The sequence below is a fragment of the Malus sylvestris genome, chromosome 2 (genome assembly GCF_916048215.2).
Source record: "Malus sylvestris chromosome 2, drMalSylv7.2, whole genome shotgun sequence".
NCBI classification, from domain to species: Eukaryota; Viridiplantae; Streptophyta; class Magnoliopsida; order Rosales; family Rosaceae; genus Malus; species Malus sylvestris.
In genome coordinates, this window is record NC_062261.1 from 14,605,824 (window position 1) to 14,628,628 (window position 22,805).

The following is a 22,805-nucleotide window of genomic DNA, read 5'->3' on the forward strand; positions in this document are numbered from 1 at the left end:
GCCCTAAGTATGGTACAAACAATAATAAAACTCATTAATGTAATCAAAAGGTTTTTGTACTAATTCTTTCACACAACGATGTATTTGACTAAGAGGTGAATAAATAAATTGATATCGAACTCGTAAGTAATGAAATCTGAACCTAATACCTCTCACTTACAAGTACTATGTGAGAGTTTCTTTAAAGTTTTGGTTGAAAGAAACAAAGTGCGACCATTTGTTGGATCCACCAAGCTGTTGATTAAAGAGTTTAACTTAAATGGTAGTTTTGAATCAAATTAGGATGTATAAAATAACCAAGCAATTGATCAAGCAACGAAGCACGCGGCCTGATCGTGGATGCGGATATTTCAGTTCAAATGGCACAAAAAGTTTAAAAAAATAGGCGACTTCATATAAAAATATTAACGAAATTTGGTGAACTGAAAACCATAAGCGAAGAAAGGCTGCAGAAATAAGCAACTGATTTACTTCCCTAAAACTGTTGAGTGCCAGATTTATATGGTCCCTCGAAAGACAGGATATAACAACACTGAATGCACTTCATTCAGTTTTCCATGAATCTTGTGCCAACTACTTCGACGTAACACATGTATAACACGCACCAAAAGCGTTTTTGATTTCTTGATACCAACTGGTGTAACCGATCATCCATTAAACTTTAATTTCCAAACAAATGAGATCTAAAGTGAGCAAATACAAACAAATGAAAAACCATCGGATCAACATCAACTGGTATCATAAATTTCGAGAAACATTTGGTGCTTGTAGTTTACTCAAGATATCCACACAATCAAAACCATGAATGACGATTGTCATAAATTAACACAAATGACATAGTCTCAACACTTATGATTGTGTTTCTCATTGACATGAGTATGACCATACCACTCGTACTAGTGTCATTCATTAACATAAGTTAATCCAAATGATGGCAGAAAATAAATTCAACCTTGTGTGTTGCTACCTAAAACTGCTTATAACTTCCAAACAACTTTTGACATAAGCAGTTTTAACATTAAACAAAAGGCAGCAACCAACAATTACCAAAGTACCAGAACTTTCTTGGACTAGAAGGCTAATTTTGCATTAGACAAGAGGTGGGTATTGCTTCGACTGTTGCCGAACCCTCTTCTTATACTCTGTGGCATCCTGCATTAAGCCAAGTTGAAGAGTATAAGAACATAAATTTAAGCAAACATAAATTTCACCCTGTTAAATTCATAACAGGTGGTCACTTCTCCGCATTCAATCAATCCTATGGCCCCCAACAGATAGCACAACAATGACAACCCTTGATTGCAGTCACGCATGGTGAATTCTGATGCAAATTAATTCCCATTTCCAGGACTAGTGAAGCAAGTGTATATTTTATAAACAAATAAAAAGATATTGAATCCTTTGCCTAGTGGACATCCTAAGATATTGCATAACCTTAGAAAATGCGTGAATGCAACCGTCAAAGTTATGTACATGCATACTACCATTATACTTTCTTTACATTCATTACATAAACTATAGAATGCTTAGTACCGTAAGATTAAAATCTAAACTCTCCATGCCAAAAAAGTGGCCTCCTTATGTTGAAAGAGTTTAAACAAGACAAAGGCACTTACACTGTCCTCATTAAGAATTGACAGATAGACAGTTCCAGATGGATATACATTGGGATGGAAGAAACCTGGCGGGAATTTACATTTTGGAGGCTTGCTAGGGTAGTCTTCACTGAAGTGAAGTGTAAGTGGAAAGAAACCCCCATCCCAGTCAGTCTGCAACAAAAGATTAGGAAGACAAGTGAATACCTAAAGAAAACATCAAATTTTATTTCTTCATATCTACTATCCAGTGTCCATTTCAAATTTCACTTTAAAATCTTAAAAAAGAGAACAGTAAAGGCATCCTTCTATTAATAAATAACCAAAATGTCTCTTGCATATTGCCTGAACAAATCCTCTTCTTGTCGTAACTTTCTCTAAAGTAAACAGACTCTTGATATAACTACCGAGTATATAATTACCAAAAACATGTTGAATGACATAAAAACAATAAACAAAACACTTGAGTTTGAAAAGGATAAAGAAAAAAGAATCCACAATTAAAAATTGAGATAAAAATATTTGGAGATATTAGAAGAAAAAAGCCCTCAAAGAAGGACATTGTGCTGAGTCTTCCACTAAAATCAAAACAAGCTTATGCATTATGGTACAAAATGAGAGAAGCATAATATAACAAGAAGATGCATAAGCATTCCATCTCATTGGTTAATAAACAAAAAGGCCTTGATTCATGCACAAGTGATTTAGCCAAAAGTTAAATAGGATTGAGAATATCATTATTTCCATCCTAAAGTACTTAAGTGATTTATCCATACAAGGCTACAAATCTTTTAAACATGTACGAAATGGCTCAAATATTTTGCAACCCCATTCAAGTTCACTTATGAATCATTGTCCATGGACCAGATCCAGCATAAAACATGGATTTGCTCACAAATTGAGTAAGAAAAAAGTAGTACATATAAATTTTCATTGTAATCCATGAATCGAGTAATAGATGAAAGTGCTCAAGATGCAAACTAAATCCAATTAAAATCACGCAAGTAACATAACAAATCAAGTCGCACGCAAGTATTCTCAACAAAATATTTACTAATGCTCATCCTTCGTCAGAGAATTTGGTGCGGCATGCATTGATACGTGCACTCAAACATGATTTCACCTCATCAATGATACTAATTGAAAATTTCGCAATATAAGAGTATAAGACCGTACCAAACTAAGTGCCAATACAACATTACCCAACAACTAAAACGACTAACTTATGGTTTTCCAGGAAACAATTTCGGCTACAAAAGTTTTCCGAGAAAGTTTCTCAGTTGTAATCGTATGATAGATTAATAAAGTAGTTTCTATAAACTTCAAACAAAATTGAGAAAAAACCCATCTCAAACAATTCATTTCCTCTAACCCAATAATCCATGTGAACTAAGAAACGCAAATTTCACCAGGACAAAAGAAATACATAAAAATAGTGAAATTAGAAGTGCCCAATAAGTCAGATAGCTTACACCGGTCTTGCCAGGAATTGTGCAATGCCAAACCATCAAATTAACCGTCCCATCTGGTAAAGTCTTCGGCTTCGCAACAAAACCCTACAAACACAAAAACTAACCCACAAAAATCAGAACCCAATTTAAACAGTAATTCACAAAGAGATAGGGGGTGGGTGTACGGACGTGAGGGTGGTTCTTCTGCCAGGCCTTGTGCTCCTCCGCCAGACGGCCACGAGCTATACCTCTAGACATGGCGTCGTTGCTTGTGGTTGTGGATCTCCGAGTGGTCTCCTTTGGGGTTCTTTTAGAGAGCGAAAATCGAAGACTTTTTTTGGTGTTTTTATATTTTGGTGGCATGAAAGAGAAAATGGATTGGGAGGGAGGTGCGATTCTCGTTTTATGGTTTATGGGGCTTCCAATCAATTTTGTAATTTTTGCATTTTTATTAAAAAGGTTTTGGTCCCCAAAGTCAGTGAAATTCCTTTTTTTTTTATAACAAAAGTATGCTATTTCTTTTTTAATAGTGGGCTTGTTTGGGCATCTTGAAAAAAGATGTTAAATAATCCGTCAAAATTTTATGCGAAATGTTAAAGAAATTCTTTTAAAAGTGGCACTTTTTATATACTCTCTGATACTTCATAATTTTTTTTAACCCAATGATATTATTTATGTTAAAGGGGTGGGGGAGTGTACAAAGTCTCACAATGGGCCATTAATAATATAGTTCAAATTCACTTTTGTTGAAAATCGAACATAAGACCTCTCACTTACAAGTGAAGAATAATATTACTAGACCGTAGTACTAAGTGACAACACTTCACAGTTTAACGTCAATTTAATTTTCATGTCAACATATGAGGTAGTTGAGAGTTCTACTTCTAAGACAATCTCACTTTTGAGAAAGTTCTATTAGCATTTCTCAAATTTTATTTTATTATTTATGTGACAAATCGAATATGGATGTTATATCTTCTTATTTTCGAAAAGATATGTCAAATATATATTTTATTAAATTTTGAGCCCAGTTGCATTAAATAATAAAAAATAATTAACAGTAATTTTTGTTTTCAACTTATTGGTTGTCAATAAGACTCGTACATTTAAAAAAAAAGTTTTTTTTTTTGTCAAACAATAAATTTTGTTAGATTAGATGTTAGATTAGTCACTACTAAAGTTTAATTTTATCTTTGTTTACCGTAAAAAAAAGACAGCTAAAAAGTAAAGAAGTCAAATAACTTAGTATATGACATCTCCTTTGAAGAATTATATGGTGCATTCTAATCTTAATTGACGTATTTAACATCTCTTTTAAAAATAATCTTAAATAATTAATGGATAAGAAATAAAGAATATATCATCTCCTGATCTCTTTCATCAAGGTCATCGGACCAAGTGATCCAGACATTTGAAATTTCATCAAACGACCTAAAATTATTATAACTTTTAAGAAGTTAAAACAAATGGATGGTTGGATGAAATTTTAAAAACTCGAATTACTTAATTTGATAACTGTGATAGAAAAGATCCGAAGAAATAAGTGCTTTCATCGTCAAATTCGTGCAGCAGCTTTTGTACGACGTTACATTGTTGCCGTAACCAAGGCTCCCACTAGAATGGGTTGGGCCTTGTTATGAATTAAAAGCCCATTAGACTAAGATCATATGATCTCTTGCGGAGTTTTACTTGGACTTAATGATTGGACTATAGTTATAGGCCCGTTATTATTTATTTATTTTTTGTTTCCCTTGTGCTTCAGGGGTGTGATCCATCCAATTCGATTTAGGTTAGGCCTCAATATGGTATACGAAAATAGGATTGACTATGGATTACAGCCACAACACATGGTTTAAAAAAAACTGTAAATTTTTCTGATCTGAATAAAGTTGGATGTACATGAAGAAGATTTGGCTCAGCATGTTTTATTCTATACGGGTAGGGATATGAGCATTTAGTGGAACCGGTGAACTACACTTACTTCTGGATAGATGTGTGGGACAAAGGGCTCGTGGCACCTGATACCCACCCTTCCTCCTCTACTTTGAGAATTGTGTGAATGGAGAGTGGCCGGAAGGGAAGGACGTTCTCATTCGGAGTCTCACACTTACTTGAGCAGTGTGGGAGACTGGGGAATGGGTTGAGCAAACTCCCCTTTTGGAAAATAACGTATTGGACTTAACTATGTTATATTGCATATGTGACTGTTAGATTATTGTATTAAGTAAATGTATCTATCGTATCCAGTCCCCAATTTAACATCATAATTTGTTTTGGTTTGGTTTAGTTCTCAAATTGGTAGTATAACTCAATCATACTTTTGTAGTTTAGCCATTTCGCTTCGTAAGCTATCAAGCACACATTCTATGTCCTCTTACATTTATCAAGGGGAACTTGGTACCGGAATTGAACAATATTGAAGCCGGAAAATTTTTGAGAGAGAGAGAGAACGTCAAATTCGAACGTTGAGAAATTTTAATTTTTTACTTTAAAAGAGTTTAAATCAATATGTGTGATGAAAAATAATAGTAAGTGGTGTTAACCAATAAAAAATTTCAAGATATTAATTGGGTTGAATAGAAGTAACATTTTCAAAGTAGGGCAATCAGATATGGAAGGAGTTGAAGCCTTCACTATTATTGCAATGGAGACCCCCTAACAAAAGAATTAGATTTTTAGAGGTCTTAGTTTGCTTTAATCAATTAGATTTAGATCAATGTAATCTAGACTAATTATCTCGCTAATGATGTGTTGAAACACAATTTGTCCCACATCGGACAGAGGGCCAAAGAGAAAGCAGTTTAAATAGAAATACCCATCTCTAACTAACATCAAGGCCTTTTGTGATAAAACCCCACACCTAAGGATTGAGCAGGTGGTAAAGTGGAGACAGTATTGGTGTTGTTGGAGTGGACCCTCGGCCCGTCGACTTGAAAAATTCTACATGATGCAAAAAGCTTATAATTTGAGGATTAATCGTCATCATTATGTGTTGTCCATCACCATGTATGTGTTTAAGTTTAACATTATTTTTTCAACAAATTTGAAGGATTCTATTTGGATAAGGTAATAATGATGAGCCTTTGTTACGGATTTTCAACAAGTTTGAAGGATTATATTTGGATAAGGTAATAACGATGAGCCTTTGGATAAGGAGATAGTACGTTTCGAACCCGAGATACATGACTAGAAATTCATCACCATGTATGTATTTAAGTTTAACCTTATTTTTTCAACAAATTTGAAGGATTATATTTGGATAAGGTAATAATGATGAGCCTTTGTTACGGATTTTCAACAAGTTTGAAGGATTATATTTGGATAAGGTAATAACGATGAGCCTTTGGATAAGGAGACAGTACGTTTCGAACCCGAGATACATGACTAGAAATTCAACACTCTAAATTACAAATCAAACTAAGTCGCGTGCAACCCTGACACAAAGATGCTGGACTTAGCAGCTACAACTTTCGCGTCGTCAGCAACAAAACCAAGGTGAAGAACAATTAACTGCTGTAAAGCGGGAGAAAAAAAGGTTAAGGAATTTAGGGTTGAGATTGATGTCAAAGGCAGCTGCCAGAAGAGATGTAATGTTCATGCATATGCCTAATTGCCTACCATTCCAAAGTACGTGGTGAAAGGAACATATAACTTGCAGTGGTGCACATGAATATATGTGTTAGACAAGTGCATGAAGCTTGACCTGGAAAGAGAGATAAAGCTTTAGACTTCAGAGCCATTGCACTTAATGTGCAAGACAAAGACATGAAAATTAGCAACTGAAAGCAAAGAAATCTAACTTCTGGGCTAGCCACTGCGAAAAGTCTGGTTCTGGAGGACCACGCCCACATGACCACAACTATAGTTTGTATCAAGCGAACCATACATCTTTTCCTCTGAACCAGACGTCGATGGTTCAATGTTGCATGTAATCGAATTGGCATTTATTATGAGAGAAACGTTTGTGTCGTGACAGTGGAGAAATTTTTTAATCTACTCAAAATATGGGCATATACATTAATAAGTGGAGGAACACTTGGGAAAAAAAAAATTTCTCCCATTTATATAATGACATATGACCTACCGCCCTATGTTCCTGGCACATTGAAAAATCCCTCGTGATAGTGCAAGTAACACTACGTACTAGAGTAATGCTCCAAGTCCACCCGCATTAATTATTAATTTCAGTTGAGAATGAATTAATATTGATGGGAATAAAGACTTTGCATGAACTTATAAATAAGTTGAACTACTTCCTATCTTGCCAATTGATTTTATGGTGAAACCTCAACTTTCTTCATGGTATTAGAGCAGGTTGTCCCAAGTGTGAAGTCTAACGACCACACGTGCTCGATCACTTGATTTTTGTTGTCTACGTGATAGACTTGAAAATTTGTCACACGTGAGGGGGCATGTTAAGAGTAGCTTCACCCTATAAAGTGCAGCCAAGACCAACCATGTGGAGTAAGGCCCACTTAAGTGGCAATATGACGATGTTTGATTTCGATATGCCCATTTTGTTGGGGAGTATGAGGGTTAGAATTGCGTTGTTAAATGCACAATCATGACAAAAGGTGAAAAAAGATTAGTTGACATACTCCGTAACATTACCACTTTAGAGGACCTGAACAGTAACTCGAAAAATATTGCGAACTATAGCCACAAATCTTTTAAAGTGATCACATACTTATGATTTTTGTTTCATAGAGATATCTAAAAGTAGCGAAAAAAATTCATTAGTAACTTGTGGGAGATACCTATAACCTTTATGGTGAGGACTATAACCATTACACACACAAGGCTAGACTGACTCTCTAACTTGTGGGAGATATAATAAGGTTCAAGCTGGGAAGACACCCAAAGACTCAAAGATGAGATGAGAATAAGGGCTGGTTTGGTATTGCTGTGCTTTGAAAAAAAGCTGCTGTGAGAATAAGCGGCTGTGCTATGAGAATAAGCGGCTGTGAAATAAAGCCAGTAGAGTGTTTGGTAAACTTTTTTGTGAAAGTGCTTTTGGAAAAAAAAGCAGGATGATAGTGTGTCTTTTCATTAAAGAAGCACTGTAGCTTCGTGTGCTTTGAAAAAACTGGCTTTTTTTCAAAGCAGCAAATAGCAGCTTTAGCTTTTCCTTTGATTTTCAGCTTAGCTTCCAAAATAAGCCCTTTTTTTCAGTTTACCAAACACAAAAATGACCCTCAGCTTTTTTTCACAGTGACTTTTTTTAAAATCACCCCAATCCCAAACGGGGCCTAAGTAGGGAGGGATAACAAAAAAGGATGGAATATGGGGAATTTCAATCTTTTTTTTTTTGGTCATTAGGAATTCCATTAATAAAGCAACATGGAGAAGAAAATACAGAAAGACTCCTTAGAAAAGGAGAAGATTGATAAGATGGATGACAGTGAGACCTTGCATGGGTTAGTCTCTCACCAATATGGCGCTTTGTCCTCACATTCTCACAATTCTTACTCAAAGAATGTGAAACCTAGACTCAATAAACTATTAACCCCACTCAATAGAGTGGCAAGCCCTAAAACTTAGTATACGTACGAGTAATGCTAGATAACCAATTTCTTAGACCAAATTTACAAAACCATGTGATATGTCATCAATAAAAAATAAGCACGTTAATCAAAACTTAAGTAATAATTTAATCATCAACAATTACATCATACGTTTTACAAATTTAGTCTAAATAGTTAGTCTCCCAAACATTACTCGTACACATACACACGTTGTAGTTTGAATGAATTTGCAACACCATGGCATCCGAACGCAATTAACCAACTAATATTACGAAGGAATCGCATCCAAGGGGAAGCTAATAAGGTATAGATTATTGCTGACATAATTGGTTTAAGCTAAAGTTTTGGTAGTTTGTGGTTGTGGGGAAGAATCATTTTAGAAAGCACAAAGTTTGCATGGGGCATGTTCAAAAGGTAATAGGCTGGAACATCGAATGGAAAGGCCCAGTGAAGAAAGCACAAAGAACGAAAGGGAAAAAGGAACTGGAATAAAGAGTTCTAGCTAGCTCCAAGTTTTCTGCAAATAAAAGTCATAGAAAGGTAGGGTCGTCCAATGTACATGAAGTCCTTCTGATCCTTTTTATTGGTTTGAGGCTAAACTTACAATTAAACAGAAGATGATATTGATACAATTGTTCGTTTGAGGTTTGGAGGCTAACGGGCCAGACATTCAAAATATATATGTTGGATAGCATATCCCAAATCGGTTGCATGACAAATAATGTACATATATTATATATATATATATATATATATATATATATATATATATATTTATATGAGTTTTTACTTTTAATATCTCCGAAATCTTTTGTGAGAAAACTCAATAACTAGTAATAGGTGGTTAAGTTAGGACAATATAGTGATATTGGTGGTGGACCATGCTGGGCCTGAAAAGTTAAAATAGTATCAAATCCGGCTATTATATATCTCAACATGTTAATCAACACTTAAATAATAATTCAATCCTCAACAACCATATCATTGGATTTATAAAATTTAGTCTACGTATTACCTAAAATATTCCCCTTTGATTTCAACGACTAACTTATATGTGTTCTTACGTGAATGAGCAGCTTAGAAACTATCTTCCCATCACCTTACTTCCATCTATAGAAAACGTCTCTCTACCATCATCCTATGCATCATCCTTTGCAATTTTTCTCTCCCATATGTTGTAAATTATTAATCCTCTCTTCCCAGTCATCCATTCGAATACATACGAGATAAATCTGAGATTAGTTTGACGTGTCCATGCAGAGTCCTGAGCATGTACCCACGCACGCACGGTATCAGTTATCAAAGCAAACTACTTGTGTGTCAAGACCAACAATTATACGTGCTTCCACATCTTTCAAATATGTTGTTTTGTACTTGAGTCAAGACACACCACTAATATAACTGAAGTCCTTTGGGAAGTAATTTCCCAATCTTCTTCTCTATGCACTCATCCTTTTGTTTTTACCTAGATTGAATAAATCGATGAAAAATCAAAAGATAAATAAATAGAAAGTGTATATAGAAGGAGAAAACGTAGGTGAAAATCACTACCCATTTAGTATCACTTTGGTCCAAAGCAATCTTAGAGAATGAATTTTGCACAAATTACCATCGTTTTTTAACAAAGCAAGTCCCTTTCGATCTAGACCCTCATTGAGTATGACTTGTCACCTTATTACGAAACCCATAAGGAAGTGGCTTACAATTGAGGTTATTCCACCCGTTGTGTGTTTTCTAGTTAAAGTCTAATCTCTTAAGTTCTCCCCTCCAAATCCACTCTCTCTCCTCCTCTTTTCTCGTTTTTCTTTCTTTCTTTATAAACAAGTCAACACAAGATATTGACGTGACTAAACTGAGACCGTTCAAACAGGTGAAGATTGAAGGGGAGATTTGGAGAGAGAGAACCCTACTCCTATTTTTGGACCACTTAAGGTTGGTAGTAAGACTCTTGTCGGTGTATTCCATATTACCCAAGAAAGATTATGATAACAACAAGGTATTAAAAAACGAACCAGTCCACATCCAAATCCAAAGGGACAATTTGATATCATTTGCTGCTGGGGCCTCTACTTTGCAAGAGTTGGGAGAATCCAATGGATATGGAGATTGAAGGGGTAATTAGGTTAGGTATAGACAAAGAAAGCTTCAAGTTCTCTGAGGTTGATATCTTTGTCCTTAATCTTTTTTTTTCTGGGCATTCTTCATTTCTTGGGGACAAAGGAGATGTTGGACAAACCTGAATCATAACAATCCTTGGTGAGCTTGTTTAATGCTTCACTTGTATTTTAAGGCAGTCAAATCCAATCCATGTATTGTACAAACAAATAGGGGGATTTTTTTTTCTGGAGTTTCAGAGTATGTGATATTCCAGTTTCTTTTGACTGTTAAATCTTTGTTTAAAAATACGAAAAACAGCCACTTAGTACTACTGTTTAGTGATATTTCTTTTCATTGTTAAGTGAAAGATCTTAAGTTCGTTTCTTGTCAAAAGTGAATTTGAATTACATTATTATTAGTCTATTGTGAGATTTAGCCCATTCTCTCATCCTTTAAAATTCTTTAGTTTAAATAATATCATTTGTTCAAAAAAATAAAAATTTACGATTAAAAGTCTAAAATATACGGCATCATGGAACATCATAAATTTTTTACGAATAAGGGATTCTTATGGCAGTGTCATCATATGATTGAGACATTTTAGTATAAAAATAAAAGACATTTGTTTTTCTTTTGGTTAAAAAATGAAAAAGAGTTCGAGCATGAATTTTGTAGTTCTCTAAACATAAGTTAGAGCTTTAAGAAGAAGAAAAAAAAAGGAAAACTAATGAAAATGGTTTGAAAACTTTGAGTTTTAATGATAAGGACAAAATAAAGGGTAAAGTGAATAGTACCAGGATTGACTTTTTAGTGTAAAAATGTGGTTTTTCGTTAAAGTGAACAGTACCGGGTGCTTTTCGTTAAAGTTCTCAAAAAAAAAGCATGTGATTAGAGGTGTATTTGTTTATATTTGCCGGATACGTGGTGATAATAATAATATATATATATATATATATATATATATATATATTTTTTTTTTTGTATTTCTCATTTTCTATGTTTTGCAAGTACTAGATAGATATATCGATCATTTAAAACGTGGAATGTGAGTTCTAGAAAAAAGGATTAGATGGAATAGTTTTTTCTTTTGGATCCGAGGGGGCATACGCCCATAAGAAAAAGAAGGATTACATAAGAATATCATAAGACTTTAGTTATATCTGCAACTAACAACCAATGATAAAAATGAGGAGCTTGCTAAAAAAAGACTAGATCCAAACTACATGACAAAGTCAAATCATCAACAACAAAATTATTTTGATGATAAATACGATGAATTTCACAAGACTAACTTTGATGCATAAGGGCCCGACAATGCAGTATTAAACCTCCTAGAAGGTGATTATCCACTTTTGCAAGTAAAATTAACCATACTGTAAGTGCAGAATCTGATGGAGTAGTGTTTTTCATATTACACCTTGTTATATATACATTTTATGCGTCTCAGTTCCAAACTATTCATTTCCTTCCGTTAATTAGTAGTTTTGAACACTCACTATTCTTTTAATAATAATAAATTTCGTTAATTGTATGAGTCACACTTGAGTTGCAAACCCTATAAAATAGAAAAAATCATTTGTGTATCATTTCTTCTTTATCCACAAGCTCTTTTTTTTTTTTAACAAAAAATAATACTACACTACGTGGGTGGAAGTGAACCAAACTTCACAATAAACTAATAATAACGTGATTCAAATTCATTTTTGACGATAATTGAACTTATGATTTCTTACTTATCAATAAAAAAGAATAACACTAGATTACGATATTTTAATTATTATTATTATTTATTCAATACAAAATTAAAAATAATTATTAAAATGTAAATAAAGATAAAATAAGTATAAGAAAACCACTGGAACAAGAAGAAAAATGAAAATTAATATTAATACCGTTATTAAACACTATGAACTGTTGAATTTCTGAGTCAGAAGAACACATTGGGAAGAGAGAGGAGCCAGATTTCTTTTCTTTCTTCGAGGCCTTTATAGTTGTATTTTTTATTTTTTTTGTTGTTTTCCAATAAACTAAATATACTCCGAAGTGTCGACAGTTGGGAAAATTACCTCCATAACAAGTGTACGGTTCAAGACTGGAGGTTGCCCACCTTTGTTTTATATTTATGTATCCAAGTGGGAACACAGCTGACAGCTCACTGAGACAGTGGTCACTCTTACTAGGAGGAGGAGGAGGAGCCGGCGGCGCTGGAGGGCAATTTGGGAACTTAAAGCAGCAACAAAAGTCTTCAACTTCACCAACACCGCCATTGAAGAAGAAAGGACCCACTGGTTTGGTTTGATACCAAAAGTCCCTCTGCAGTTCTTTTCAAACCGCTCCCGCCCTCCCCCCAAACTCCCCATTGTCCACCTACCACCTCCCTCTCTCTCTCTCTCTCTCTCTCTCTCTCTATATATATATGTATCTGTTTGTTGAAAACCCAATTGTTGTTGTATCATTTTCTTCATCCTAACTCCAACTAATCAGATAATGAGATCAAGTTTCTAACAATATTACCACTTTCTTCAGTAACCCATATCTATTTGCATCTTTTTTTTTTCTTTCTTTTTTTTCTCCCTTTCAATTTTATTCAATGGAAGCATCAGAGAATTGCAGTGTAAAGGTGGCTCTGCACATTAGACCACTTATCGGCGATGAACGCCTTCAAGGTTGCAAGGAGTGTGTTGCTGTTACACCCGGAAAGCCTCAGGTACTCTTGAGTTTTGTTTACAGTGAGGAACTGGGTTGTTTACAAGCAATGGAGTTTTGGAGTTTTGGGGTTGATTCCCCTTCATCTGCTATGAGCATTGCTTGTACTTGTCTTTAGGGTTCTGTGAAATTACTGGTTGGTTCATTGGAACTAATTATTTTGGTTTTTCACTATATGAAATTTATTGCAGTAGTGTGTCATATGAATCTTAAACAGTGAGTGCTAGATTCTCATTTTTCCAGTGCTATATCATAGTCTAGTCTGTTAATTGAGCCGTCGTTCCCTATGTTTCCGGTTAGGCAAAACAATAGAAGTTGAAAAGTTTCCTTCTTTGCAATGCTGATTTAATGACCTTCTGATTAGGGTTCAACAAGCAGACATGAATTATTACCAACGCAAAATCAAACCCATTCCTCTCTCTCTCTCCCTCCCTCTCTCTTTCTTACACACACACACATACATATCTCATTGCCTTCATACCATTAAAACAAAGTACTATCAAATTGCCTTCATACAATTAACACAAGGGACAATTGTAAACCAGCTTTAAACCAGACAAAGTCCTTTTTTTGCCAGGTTGTGTTGGCCCGAGATTCTATGCATACCCACTTACCATGAGACCTACTTTAACACGTAGGTTCCCACAACAGATAAAACTCAAGAAATATCACCATGATAATATAGTCTATAGACTATAGAGTGGTGAGGGGGTACGGGTATGATTTAAAATGTTCCCTGTATCTCATTTTGCTAAACCCCAGCGAAAGTTATGCTCATGGTAAGGAAAACAGAAACCATTTGGCACACTTGTGTGAATTTAGTGGCTTTTTGATATTATGGTACTATTTTGTGTTTGCAACTTTTAGCTTGCTGTCGTAGTTGCTGAAAGTATGATCTTTGTTGACCATGGTGCAGATAAAAATTGGCCCACATTCTTTTACATTTGATCATGTCTATGGGAGCAGTGGAGCTCCATCATCTGCCATGTTTGAAGACTGCATTTCTCCACTTATTCATGGTTTATTCCAAGGATACAATGCTACGGTACTTGCTTACGGTCAGGTAATCTATATCCTGTGAAAAATGGGCCTTGCGGTTGAATAAGATCTTGCACATGGTCTGCTGTTATTTTAACAGCTGAATTATACATATGCTGCAGACAGGATCCGGAAAGACGTATACCATGGGAACTGGCTCTGGAGATGGTTGCCAGACAGGGTTGATCCCTCAAGTTATGACTACATTGTTCAACAAGATTGAAATATTGAAGCATCAAACCGAATTCCAAGTGCAAGTTTCCTATATAGAGGTATATTCCTTGTGTTGTTCATATTCCTACTTTGTCATAGAAAAGGCCCTCAGTCATGTGCTTCCAGAAACTTTTCGTTGTCTGGAGGGTAGTCCTATGAAACTCAAAACAGTGAGAGTATTGGCAAGTTTTTCTATAATGGCAAGCTATCTATGTTGTTTTCATAGATCAATCTCTTGCCAATTTTTATTTCCATACTACGAGGATTAATATAGGGTTTAAATTTGCAGATTCTGAAGGAAGAAGTGAGGGACTTGTTGGATTCTGTATCTACAATTGGACGTGCTGCAAAAGTTAATGCTCCTGGAAGGCATCCCATACAAATTCGTGAAACATCAAATGGAGCCATAACCTTAGCAGGATTAACTGAAGTTGCTGTTAGTTCATTACAAGAAATGGCCACTTGCCTGGATCAAGGATCATTAAACAGAGCAACGGGGAGTACAAATATGAACAGCCAATCTAGGTAAACCTTGAATTTCAAATTTCTCCACTCCACTCTGCGATGCAGATTTACTTTTTATTACTGAAATGGTTAGCTTTTTCATGTATATTTATTTTTGAGGATTCTGGCATCCATATTTCCTAAATCGACGTTGCGAAGTACTGATTTTATTGAAAATTTATTTTAACAATTTCATATAGAACGCAGCATCACTTTTGAACTTTTAGTAGCACCTTGAAGACTTTTAGTACTGTGAAAGATCAAGATTTGTACAAGAAAATGAGAACTTCCTTTCTAGATATCATCCTGGGAATATATATATGTAGCATATTGATTATTGCATGACAGAATAGTCCTGTTGAATGTATATATGTAGCATATTGATTATTGCTTGATTTTTTTCTAGCTAAATGTTTCATTTGCAAAAATGTGTAGTGTAGTAATTAATCCAAGTGCTCGAAAATCTTGTTACACCTACAGTTTAAGTGATTGCTCATAATTTAATGATATATTGTTCCCATTTGTATGGTGCTACTAGTCGATCGCATGCCATCTTTACAATAACATTAGAACAGATGCGAAAAATCCGTTCAGCTTTTCCTGGGAATGACAGTCCAGATGAGGATATGGGTGAAGAGTATTTTTGTGCAAAGCTCCATTTGGTAGATCTTGCTGGATCAGAGCGAGCAAAGAGGACAGGTTCTGGTGGACTCCGTCTGAAAGAAGGTCAGTAAAACTGTTTATGAATGCAATCGTACTGTACCTTTCAATCATCAACTACTGAGACTTGTAAACATTAACTTATGAATAGGTATACATATTAACAAGGGACTTCTTGCACTTGGTAATGTCATCAGTGCCTTGGGGGATGAGAAAAAGCGGAAAGAGGGGGTGCATGTTCCTTACCGAGACAGTAAACTCACTCGACTCTTGCAGGTTAGATAAACATGAATAATCTGCCTGCTCTGTCTGGGATATCATGTACAATGGTAACATTACTATTAAAATGTAGATGCTGATGCCAGTATGAAATGTTTTAATGTTATCAAACATGTGCATTTCCACACTTTTCAACGTTTCAATGTTCAAATCATAGATTTATAATTTCATTAGAGGATGATGTTTCTGTTTTTGCTTGATTTATGTGTTGCCGTCTGATATGGTTCACTTGTGCATTTTGGCAGGATTCACTTGGTGGAAACAGCAAAACAGTTATGATAGGTAACATTACGAGCTTGTCACGATGATTCGTGCTTTGGTTGAATGCCATTATACTTAAGTGACATTTATTCATACTTCCCTCGCTCAACTATTTCATTGAACTGACTACTTTTATCCTCCATTATTCCCCGCTGTTCCAAATATCCAATTAGGATTTTTTTTTTGTTTGTTTGAAGACATTAGATTTTTCCAGTTATTTACTTTGGAACAAGATTTTCTTAGTCTGGAATTGGATTCCTCTTTGATTGAAGTTGCCCTTAATGCTTCTTACTTTTGGTAATTTTCTGTTCTTTGCAGCTTGCATCAGTCCTGCTGATATCAATGCTGAAGAAAGTCTTAACACTCTGAAATATGCAAATCGTGCTCGCAATATTCAGAACAAACCTATTGTAAGTTTGTCAGATGACTCTCTTATGGTTTTCCATAATTCCCTTTACGAAATGTTTTAATTAATGAGTACCGTTGATATCTGGTTTCATATTCCATGAATTAAGACCAACTTGAAATGTTTTCGTTTTGGGGTACAGGTTAATAGAGATGTCATATCCAATGAGATGCAAAAGATGCAAGAGCAGCTAAAATTATTACAGGCAGAGCTATGTGCTCGGGGTGGAGCTCCATCAGATGAAGTGCTGGTATTTTGCTTAAAATAGACGTCATTGATTTAAATTAGTTGTCTGTGCATTTTCTTATGGAGGCACATTGAAATTGGTTGCATAGGTTCTTAAGGAAAGGATTGCCTGGCTTGAGGTTACCAATGACAATCTTTGTAGAGAACTTAATGGATATCGCAGCATATGCGCTGTTGTGCAGCAGGGTGAAACAGAGAGCCAAGTATGTCAATGAATCTTTTTATAAGAGTTTACAATTTAATTGCTGGTGATCTTCATTTTGATAGTTTTCCATTTCTCAGGACCGTGTTTGTTTCACAAAAGTTGATGGACTTAAGAGGGGCTTCCAGAGTATGGGTTCATCTGATTATCAAATTGGGGAAATTACGTCAGGTGAACCACTCGTTTGTTTCATGTTTTTTGACCTTTTTAGAAGAAATGATATAGTTTTTTTCGCTTTCTCTTCAGTAAGAATTTAGAGTAATGATGCTAACTGGTCACTTTGGTTGGGCTGAATTTATGAAATGCTTATTCTGGTGCACAACTCTTGTTTTGACTCGCAAGTTTGGTCCTTGACATTTTGGGCATAATTCCAAAATTTCCAGGTGAAGATTGTAAGGAAATCGATGAAGTAAAAAAAGAGTTGGAGCATCAACTTTTACAAAATACAATGGACACAGAATTAAATGAGTTAAACAAGCGCTTGGAGCAAAAAGAGGTTTTACTTTCATTTATAGTTTCATATGTAAACTAGCCGTGGGATTTAACTTGAATAATATATACGCATATCTATGTTATCTTTATATGTTTATCACACTTGGAGAGTTGAAATGACAATGGTCAAGTACATCTCAATGCATCTCAACCATTCATACCATTCATAACTGCTCGGATGATTGAACATATTCTATATTTGGTATATGATCGGATAAATTTTTGTTTATGGTATTTTCATTAATCGTTATAGCATTTTTATGTTCCTATTTGTTTGATGATCTACAATCTGAAGATAATCCTACTTTTCTGTGATTGTAATCTTTCTAATATTCTGTATATCAGAAAAAGAACCACGAATATATTGCTCAGGAATTCTTATCAAAAAGGAAAAGAGGAACTCTTGGGTTGCATTCTTCAATCTGTTATATTTTTTTTGTATGGCATTGTTCTTATAGTGGAGCTGGCAGTCAGTGTTCCAATCAACCTTCATTAATGTTTCTGGCATGTTTCATCTGCTGACAATGATCGATTTTTTATTGAACGGTAACTTTACTACTAGTCACTGCCCCATAATCATAGCTTCCACCTTTTTGCAGTCTGAGATGAGACTTTTTGGAGGGATTGACATTGCAGTTCTGAAGCAGCACTTTGGACAGAAAATCATGGAAATTGAGGAAGAGAAAAGAATTGCGCAGGTCAAATGAAACATATGTGAATTTTGATTTTTTGAAATGGCCTTATTCTCTATCTGATGGTTGAAATAATTACAGAAAGAGAGGGACGGCTTATTGGCTGAAGTTGAGAGCCTTGCTTCTAACTTGGACGGACAAGGGAAAAAAATGCAAGATGTGCATGCACAAAAATTAAAATCTCTCGAAACACAGGTGATGCTGTAAAAAATTTAAAATGTCGTTCAGTTCGCCTGTATTTATGTTGATAAGTGAATGTATTCATTGTGAACTACAGATATTAGATCTGAAGAAAAAACAAGAAAACCAGGTCCAACTTTTAAAGGAGAAACAAAAAAGTGATGAAGCAGCAAAGCGGCTGCAAGCTGAAATTCAATATATCAAATCTCAGAAGGTTGGTTCTATTTTTTGTACATCAGGGAGTTCCATAAGCAGAACTATGAATTGTATAATATCTTATGCATTTTTGATCTTTGTTAACCAGTTGTTCATCATATGCAGGTTCAGTTGCAGCATAAAATAAAGCAAGAGGCAGAACAATTTCGACAATGGAAGGCCTCTCGTGAGAAGGAATTGCTACAGGTGCTTTACCTCCCATTAAAATATGCAATCTGGTCCATCTCTAATGCGCCTCGAAATTTAAGTGTGGTCGATTCCTGAAAAAGAATATGAAGAGTTATCAATAATCCGAAACTTTATAAATCTGTTGTGTCTTGGACGGATTGGTCTCCAATGGACTTCACCTATCATTTTGTATTCTTATTACACCTTTTTAAAATGTTTCAAAGTGCTCTCAAACTTTGGGAATTGCGTGCTGTATGTAGTCCTCGTAATCATTTGGGGTATCTTTGTAAATCCCATTTTATTTCAGCTATGCATGTAATTGCTTATTTTGTCATTCTTTCTACTATATAATTATTATTACTATTTAGTGTTGGTTGTTTAATTGTGATTTTATCTCAAGCAGCTAAAGAAGGAGGGAAGGAAAAATGAGTATGAACGGCATAAACTTGAAGCTCTGAATCAGCGCCAGAAAATGGTATATATTTGTATTTGACACATACTGGCAATTGAACTCTTTCACTTTGATAATAAACCCATATCGAATGCAGCCTATCATTTTTAACATTCTTGCAGGTTCTTCAAAGAAAGACAGAAGAGGCAGCAACTTCTACCAAGCGGCTTAAGGAATTGTTGGAAACTCGCAAATCTTCTGTACGTGACAACTCAGGTAAGTTTTATTTTTTATTTTTGTTTGAACGTAGCTATCAGTTGACCCCAATAACTCAGATAACCTCATTTCCTAATCTAGTGTTTTCATCTTCAGTTAACCCCAATGGACATACACCAGCTAGCCAGGTAAAGATCTTCACTTCACTTATAATGGTTCAATATTTAGGATGGCTGGTTGGATTGTATTACTTGAGTAGACCGTTACGCTTGAAATTAATGACCTTAATATCATCTCTGCTATAAGTTTACATCGAAACCATTTCAAAACGAATTGCATCTCCAGGGCAATGAAAGATCTTTACAACGGTGGCTTGATCATGAGCTGGAAGTCATAGTGCATGTGTGTGAAGTTCGTTTGGAATATGAGAAGCAAAAGAAATTGTATGTATTTTTTTTTACTTTTATTTTGCAAGGAATTTGCTTATAGCCTTATACTAGGATTAATGAAAGTTATATTTTAGACGAGCCGCACTGGAAAAAGAGTTGGCCTTATTCAAGCAAGCAGATCAGCTTTCTGGTACTCAAAGAGGAAAGAGCGGACATTCCAGGTATGTCTACTAAAAATTTCATGTATGCAAACACATATGCATTATTGATATGCAATACAATAGTCTTCTTTTTAAGTATTATGCAATCTCCATTTGACATTAATTTTCCCAACCAATCAGAGTGCTGTCCATGTCACCGGGTGCAAGAATGGCAAGAATAGCTTCACTTGAGAACATGCTGAGCATGTCTTCAAATGCTCTCGTGGTGATGGCTTCACAGCTATCAGAGGCAGAAGAAAGGGAGCAGAGCTTAAGCGGTCGTGGACGTTGGAATCAGTTGCGTACAATGGGCGACGCTAAGAACTTGCTTCAACATATGTTTAATGGTGCTGCAGAAGCAAGGTGATTATACAATTACATTGAATCTGATGAATTAACTGTTGAAGCTATCTTGCATTGGTGAGGATTACTTTGTTGAAATTAGGGATATGCATTTCATGAAATTTACTTTCCCTTTAACTTATGCTCTGGTGATGGGTGAAAAATAATTGGCAAAACCTTTTACTCGTGTCTTCTTTTTTAAGTTCCACGGTTTTGATTAATGACTCTGATTGATAGTGTCAGTTCTTTTTCATTAAGTGTAATTTTGTCCGAGCAAATATTACCTCTTCGCAACGTGAAAGAAAAATAATGAAGAATGTTCAGGAATTGTAATTAAAAGAAATTTTAATATTTGTATCTGTGTCAACAGGTGCCAGTTGTGGGAGAAGAACATGGAAATTAAGGACATGCAAGACCAGCTGAATGAGCTTGTCACTCTACTTCGTAAAAGTGAGGTTCAGAGAATGGAGCTGGTGAAGGAACAAAAAGTGACGGAAGAAGCTGTTGCTGTTGCGTTGAGTACACCAGCTTCGGTGAGACCGCCAGCTAAACCTCTCGCGGCTGTCAAAATTTCTTATTTTTACTTGTTCTTATCCTTCGATTGGATAATCAATTACGAAACTGTAGTTTATATAAACCAACATGCAGATCTGCCAAGATTTAAATGGGATTTTTATTTTTTATAAAATCCATATTATTCTTCATTATTCTCACTACTACTTAAATGGGAATCAACAGGCGAATTCACGCACTCCATTAAAGCACTTAGTGGATGATATTAGTGGTCCTTTGTCTCCAAAGTCACTCCCAGCACCCAAGCAGCTCAAGTTCACAACTGGAATAGTTAAAGGGTTGGTTCAGGATTCAGCGGCATTTCTGGACGAGACACGAAAGGTAATTATTTTTCTTTTATGCTGTTTTCAGTGTCATAATTCTCCTCCTTGACTAAGAAAATAGTCATCATTCTGGGTGCAGATGGTACCAATGGGACAATTCTCTATGAAGAAACTAGCAACGGTGGGGCATGGCGGTAAGCTTTGGAGGTGGAAGAGAAGTCATCATCAGTGGCTACTACAGTTTAAATGGAAGTGGCAGAAGCCTTGGAGACTCTCAGAATGGATCAAGCATAGCGATGAGACAATAATTAGGCCGAGGCCTCACCCACAGACTCAGATAGATATGATGTGATTATCAGCTTCGTTTTATGTTGTATACACATCTTGACTGCCATATACGATTCAAAATATGGCTTGGCGAAAACAACTGTAACTGCAGGTAATCATTCTCCTGTTGTTTCCAATACAGGCAACTGCCAGCTTCGATATAAAAGAGAAGCGTGATATATTCATGCATCAAATATACACTTATGTTTTTGTTGCCTGCGTGCAGGATGCAGATGTGTTGTAAATTGGCAGGACAAGAATCGCAGGTTTGACAGTCTTTTGGCCGAAACATGGTTGCATCACAAACCACTTTGTCATGCCAGCAGTCTCAGGAAACTTGCATAAGACGGCGAAAATTGAACTGCTGTTTATGTGGTGAAAGAAGATACGTTCGTGCAATAAATAGGTGGTTTTACGATGCTAACGTCTGATGCTGATTTGTACTTCGTACATTGTTACATCGTTTCTTTAGTTACACAGAGAAGAGTAGAAAATAGTTGAATTTCTGCTGCCGTGTTTTGCGTGTATATATCACCTCCCCCGAACTCCGGTGAGTTTTTGTAATCGTACAACCTTAGTTTGGGAGAATTTTGGCTTTGACATGTCATGTTTCTCGTTGGAGTGTTTAACGAGTTTGTACCTACTTTGTTCATTTTAGGGAATTGATTTTTTATTTTTTTGTCAAACGATAGATTTGTTAAATTAAATATTAAATTAGGGAGCTAGAAGGGTTCAAACATACGCCGTGATGCAAGGATCTGGGCAACACTCTTCTCCATCATAGTGGTAGAGGGTCATTTGCTTAGGGAATTGATTTCAACTCACTATTTTTGTTCACATGCACATTTCATACTTATTTCTGAACTATAGATCGAATAAAGTAATCAATAAACAAAAACAAATAGTGCGATAATCATTTTCCGTCATTTGATCGACAAATTGTTAGGGTATAGGTTTTAGTCATTTTACATTTTTCACTACCGTTTCAACGTGACTGTGTAGTATAACCAATTCACGTGTTCAGTTGGTCCTTGCTTTTACGATGATCATGTAAAGTTCTTCAATCAGAGATTGGAATTGAAATATGTGGTAATAAAACATCCTTATGTCTGCACCAAATCCACACAATTTTCGAAAAATACTTAAGTGCAACCAGAATATCAAAGTGATAAT

General features: G+C 35.4%; 2 protein-coding genes across 2 annotated transcripts; one reads left to right on the forward strand and one right to left on the reverse strand.

The window, feature by feature from the left end:
- Window positions 1-1,089: 1,089 nt before the first annotated feature.
- Window positions 1,090-3,455, reverse strand: LOC126601498 (SUMO-conjugating enzyme SCE1-like). Its single transcript, XM_050268220.1, has 4 exons — window positions 3,236-3,455; window positions 3,068-3,151; window positions 1,617-1,769; window positions 1,090-1,152 (listed from the first exon to the last, which is right to left on the reverse strand). Exons 1-4 carry the CDS (start codon window positions 3,407-3,409, stop codon window positions 1,090-1,092), a joined length of 474 nt encoding a protein of 157 aa, XP_050124177.1. The 5' UTR covers window positions 3,410-3,455.
- A 9,263-nt stretch (window positions 3,456-12,718) lies between these two features.
- Window positions 12,719-22,369, forward strand: LOC126586897 (kinesin-like protein KIN-4A). Its single transcript, XM_050251863.1, has 26 exons — window positions 12,719-13,375; window positions 14,291-14,437; window positions 14,535-14,684; window positions 14,915-15,150; window positions 15,668-15,855; window positions 15,941-16,065; window positions 16,314-16,350; window positions 16,648-16,739; window positions 16,878-16,985; window positions 17,071-17,184; window positions 17,264-17,354; window positions 17,567-17,679; window positions 18,275-18,373; window positions 18,449-18,562; window positions 18,645-18,761; window positions 18,869-18,949; window positions 19,335-19,406; window positions 19,505-19,598; window positions 19,695-19,726; window positions 19,884-19,981; window positions 20,062-20,148; window positions 20,269-20,490; window positions 20,840-21,002; window positions 21,208-21,363; window positions 21,445-21,744; window positions 21,859-22,369. Exons 1-25 carry the CDS (start codon window positions 13,259-13,261, stop codon window positions 21,655-21,657), a joined length of 3,066 nt encoding a protein of 1,021 aa, XP_050107820.1. The 5' UTR covers window positions 12,719-13,258; the 3' UTR covers window positions 21,658-21,744; window positions 21,859-22,369.
- Window positions 22,370-22,805: the final 436 nt, after the last annotated feature.

What these genes read in the sequence shown, in the direction of transcription:
- LOC126601498 (XM_050268220.1), bottom strand. Translation starts at nt 3,409, where the DNA reads ATGCCACCAAAATATAAAAACACCAAAAAAAGTCTTCGATTTTCGCTC. An exon ending in GGCAGAAGAACCACCCTCAC is followed by an intron (nt 3,152 to 3,235) that starts GTCCGTACACCC and finishes TTGTGTTTGTAG; the next exon opens with GGTTTTGTTGCGAAGCCGAA. An exon ending in CAATTCCTGGCAAGACCGGT is followed by an intron (nt 1,770 to 3,067) that starts GTAAGCTATCTG and finishes CTTTTGTTGCAG; the next exon opens with ACTGACTGGGATGGGGGTTT.
- LOC126586897 (XM_050251863.1), top strand. Translation starts at nt 13,259, where the DNA reads ATGGAAGCATCAGAGAATTGCAGTGTAAAGGTGGCTCTGCACATTAGA. An exon ending in CGGTACTTGCTTACGGTCAG is followed by an intron (nt 14,438 to 14,534) that starts GTAATCTATATC and finishes CATATGCTGCAG; the next exon opens with ACAGGATCCGGAAAGACGTA. An exon ending in AAGAGAAAAGAATTGCGCAG is followed by an intron (nt 18,374 to 18,448) that starts GTCAAATGAAAC and finishes AAATAATTACAG; the next exon opens with AAAGAGAGGGACGGCTTATT.